This window comes from Limulus polyphemus, unplaced genomic scaffold (assembly GCF_000517525.1).
Source record: "Limulus polyphemus unplaced genomic scaffold, Limulus_polyphemus-2.1.2 Scaffold2050, whole genome shotgun sequence".
In the NCBI taxonomy this organism is placed as follows: Eukaryota; Metazoa; Arthropoda; class Merostomata; order Xiphosura; family Limulidae; genus Limulus; species Limulus polyphemus.
The window spans coordinates 183669-188583 of NW_013667660.1; the positions used below are offsets into that span (position 1 = coordinate 183669).

Sequence of the window (4915 nt, forward strand, 5' to 3'; positions counted from 1 at the left end):
ATATTTATAATGTAATTATAATAATATTTAATAGATATATATTTATCTCCATTATTTTACATTTATAAAGTAATTATAATAATATTTAATATATATATATTATTTATCTTCATTATTTTATATTTATAATGTAACTATAAGAATAGTTAATATATATCTTTTATTACAGATATTATTTTGCATTGTTAGGTTAGTATGTGGGCTTAGGACTAAGCTAAGTGTCCTAAACTGGCAAATCCCAAGAGAAATTATTTGGTTTATAGCCAAAAATATTGTTATCAGCAAGGGTACCCATTTGATGAAAAAATGCATGCTAATCTTTATAAGTAAGGACAACATATTTAATTAGCTATACTCATTATCAGGCTGATTTTTATTTTTGATCCAAGTAGTTAGCTTGCTCTGATCAAAAGCTAATATTAATGACATCTAAAATAATTTTCTTTAAACTTAGTTTTTTTACATTTGAGTACATTATTCAATGATAGGATAAAAGTGTTTTTTCATTACCATTAAAACTTGTGTCGGCATCTTTGTATGTTTAGAGTATGTGGAGGATGTTTATGAAAGGAAACCAGTTGTTGGTTGTTGGTGTGCCAAATTCTTCTTACTCGTAAGTACAATATATATTGCTTTAGAACCTGCATTTGTTGAATAACAATACTGATAACCTTGTACAATTATCATAGTTAAATGTGGGAGGTAGCATATACTTTTTTTAATTAAATAAATCAATTCAACTTTTTATATAAAACAAAAATGGTTTATGTGTACTTATGAATGTAACATTTTTTTTCTTGTTTTATATAATATTATCCTCCTTTATTATCTATTGTAGAATCTTACACTGTCTCAAGAAATGTATTTTTAGGTTAGAAAGGACCATTATAAGGTCAGTGTTAGTGTTATCTATATGCAGAAGTAACAGAATATCTAGTTGGAAGTTAAAGGTTTTACTTTCTAATTCCACTAAGGTCTTTAAGAAAAAAACTGGTATGCTGGTACAAATTAGTGTACTTCTATTTTATGGCAAAAAATCAGATAGTTGTATCCAGTTTTCAATAGTTAGTAGAGTAGTAGCACACCAGAGAAATGTCCTAGAAATCAAGAAATAAACCAGTGTTTTCAAGCCTTCTCAAATCATGCCCATTTACCTATAAAGTCAGAAAATTGGATAGAACAGGATACGATAATGAAACCTGTTTAGGCAGTACTCTGTGCCAGTACAGTTTTGAAACTCCTCAGCAGTAACAGAATGTAAAATCTCTCGGCATCTCAGGACTATTATAGGTTTAAAGAAATTTTTTATCACGCAAGATCAAAAAACCACAGAGGCAGTATGTGCCCCTGGTTGTTTTTCTTTGTCCCTAAATATACCCATTCTTTCTCCAACTGTTGTTGTTGCTGTTCAGCTGTTGCCATATTATAAGAGTATTGGTCAATTTCACTACTTCATTCAAAGATCTGGTGGCAGGTGTTGATGTTTGGCTACTATCTTTGTGGTTGTAGTTCAAATTAGGGATGTGTCTCCCTGAATTCTAGGAATCTCTCACTTGGTTGTTTAGCCCATGTGTTAATATGGTGCTGTTATGCTAGAAAATTCCAACTAATTAGCCAGTGTTAAGTGATAAATAACTGAAAAACTTGTACTGACAAAAGGTTCAAATGTATTAGATCCCTTTATTAGACTGATTTAAGCTAAAACAGACCCAAATGTAGGATAATATTCATACATTTTTTGGAAAGTTTTATAGAAATATCAGATTTAAAATTTGATTACCTGAAATAATTATAAATGGCACAGTTCTTGTATTGTCTTTACAGTGTTTTCAAGCCTTCTCAAGTCACGCCCATTTACCTAGAAAGTCACAAAATTGACAAGAACAGGATACGATAATGAAACCTGTTTAGGCAGTACTCTGTGCCAGTACAGTTTTGAAACTCCTCAGCAGTAACAGAATGTTAAATCTCTCGGCATACCAGGACTATTATAGGTTTAAAGAAAATTTTTATCACATGAGATCAGAAGACCACAGAAACAGTATGTGCCCCTGGTTGTTTTTCTTTGTGCCGAAATATACCATTTCTTCCTCCAAGTGTTGTTCTTGCCAATGGACAGCTCCCGACACTGTTGTTGTTCGACAGCACTGCCGTCTATTAGTGACAGCTGATAAAAGTTGTGTGAGAAAGTCTTGGAGAAGATTATCATACAGCAGCAGTTTGTGGTAGCCAAAAACAAGAAAACGTTTTTTTTTATGCTGAAAATCAACATTTATGTGCAGAACGTGTACATTTTTGTTGTTTGATGTGTACATATAAATGTAGCATGTAATGTCTGTAATTGCTCTAAGTGACTCTAACAACTAACTGAACAAAACGGCACTTGAAAGCGTGAGTATTTCTAACTTGCATTGTTAGAGAAACCTTGTAGGGTATGAAAGTTAAGTTAAAAGTCATCTAACTGTGTTTCTTTGAGCTACATTAGCTTTATGTACCCATTCACTGTTTTCTGTACATTTTCCTTACTCACTTATCTAGTTGAGCTATTTATTGAGCTTTTATTCCTTGGCAGTTAAACATCAACATTCACATCAAATGAGCATTTTGGAAAAAAATACAGCTGGATTTCTTAATCATAAGGTTTTTACTAATGTTTTATCATGGTGAGTCAATAACTGTGATCTACCAAATATTTTAACTTTTTTTTTTTTTTCCAGAGGTTAGATGAGACAATATGATTTTTAATCCTTAGGTTTCTGAATTCAATCCTAAGCTAGTGTATGTTTCAATATTTACTTTTGTTAAGTGTTACATAACTACTTGTAAGTGTCTAGTGAGATGCTTTTAGTTAACCCTTAAATAGTCAGATGTTTAGATAAAAGTTTTTTAATCTTAAGTTCTTTTGTACTGATTCTTGTATACACACTGACTTTCTGATGTTCTTTTGTGTTTTTGTAAATTTTAATTATCAGGTCTGTTAAGCCTAAATTACTGTATCTTCTTATTTATCAGCTACATCTAAATTAGCTACAAACAACAAAAATAACTGAAGCTTTTCAAGTATTTCTGGAACTTATTTATCAGATCTTCTGATGTACTAATCCTAAACTATCAGGTCTCTTAATATATCTTTCAGCTTAAATTATCAGGTTTCCTAATTTGTCTTTCAACCTAAATTATCAAGTCCCCTACTGTATCTATCAGCTTAAATTATCAGATATTTATAATATGTCTGAAGTATTTAATTCTCTGATTTATGATTTTGCCTAAGTATGTTTTAGTATTGTCTGTTAAACGTAAATTATCATGTCTTTTAATGACTGTGTAAATTGAAATTATGTTTTTGATAAAAACTAACTTGGATTATGAAGCAGCGAACAGCTGTTTTATGCTCTTAGTTGTGTTGTAAGTGCTAATCATCATGTTTTTCTATGATAGTCAGTGTAAAAAAAACATCAAATTAACTGATTCTACTGAAGTGCTTAAACATACCCTGCCTGAGGTGAGGAATTTGGTGGTAAAAACCCTCAGCTGCCACTACCTAGTCCTTTACGTTTACTTAAAAGAATGGCAAGTTATGGAATAAGCCACACGCATATCCTGATGTTCCTTATGTAAGAAATAATGTATTTTCATCCAGTACTTTTATATTGGAAAAAAGTTTTATTGGATACTTTGCACTTAGCACTATCAATCTCTTGATTAGCTGGTACTTAGTATCATTCATTGACTTGTAATTATATGTTCAAGTAAAAATTGGTTTTGTGAAGAATCTCAACTTCTTTATGTTTCAACTTATCAGTTTTTATTGTAACTTATTACTTATGTATGCATTATAATTTGTCCAGAAAGTCCTTAAAATATCATATTTTTTGTAAAAGTGATTATTATATTTTTCCAGTATTGCTAACAGTACCAATTAGTACCAAGGTCAGAAGCAAACTGATAAATCCTTTGAGACACATTTGTTGCTGACCTCTGTATGAGTACCACACACCTTTTTCTTTTCTTTTTTTTTTTTTGGGGGGGGGGTACATGTCTTGGGAGAGTAAAGTTATCTCACAAATAGCAATAAAATCATCTTATTGCTTAATTCATAAATTTATTCAGAATCTTGCTCTATATAAAAAAGCTTTGTGATACAAAAACATATAAGTTGTAGCTATATTTTTTCAAAAATGTTACTAACTTATGATAATGTTTTATCAGTATTTCTGTATTGATACATTTAGCCAGCGATAAACAAATCAATCCACTACAGCTCCATCAGCATTTTCAATTGTGGTCTGAAGACTGGTAGTCACCAGGCACTAATTTTCAAAGCTACCATGGATTTTCAGGCTTGCCAATTATCATGAAATTACTCGGATAACAATGTCTGAAAAGTAAAGAACAGAATGTTTAGAATCATGATGACGGTTTGTATGCACCTGAAAATTCTAATTTGTTCACCCCAGTCCAGGACAAAATAAACAGTGTACCTACAGATAGTTTCTGTACATTTGTTCATTGATTCAGTTTATTATTACCATAAGTTGATAAGATGTGCCACATCATAAGCCTTATGTCTCCAAGAAGAAAAATTAATTATTAACTGAGTATTGGTTCCCATTACCTGTAGTTACTGACTAAATGCTATTAGCTGAGTTTGCCTGTTTGCTATCTGTAGTTGCTGAAAATTCATGAGTCAAACTTTGTACATTGCCTATCTGTTTGTCTTCGTTCTTTTTTTGTTTTTTAATAGTTTTAAAAAAATTATGCCTAAGTTCTTTTTCTTTTTACAACTAAGCTGAATTAATACAAAGAAAACTATAGTGATTCTTAATAATCTTACATTTTCAAACAAAAATAAGTTGTTGAAAATTTCAGGGATGAGTTTTGTCCTGAAAGTACTAGTCCTTTGTGCCGTTGACTT

At 30.9% G+C, this 4915-nt stretch overlaps 1 protein-coding gene across 1 annotated transcript in view; it reads left to right on the plus strand.

Annotated features, from left to right (window-relative positions):
* Nucleotides 1–4599, plus strand: part of LOC106465786 (protein O-linked-mannose beta-1,2-N-acetylglucosaminyltransferase 1-like) — a 106847-nt gene extending 102248 nt beyond the window's left edge. The window contains exons 22-23 of the mRNA XM_013926019.2: nucleotides 546–613; nucleotides 1825–4599. Coding sequence (XP_013781473.2) covers nucleotides 546–613; nucleotides 1825–1897 — 141 coding nt within the window. The 3' untranslated portion in view covers nucleotides 1898–4599. The remainder of the gene's footprint in view (nucleotides 1–545; nucleotides 614–1824) is intronic.
* Nucleotides 4600–4915: the final 316 nt, after the last annotated feature.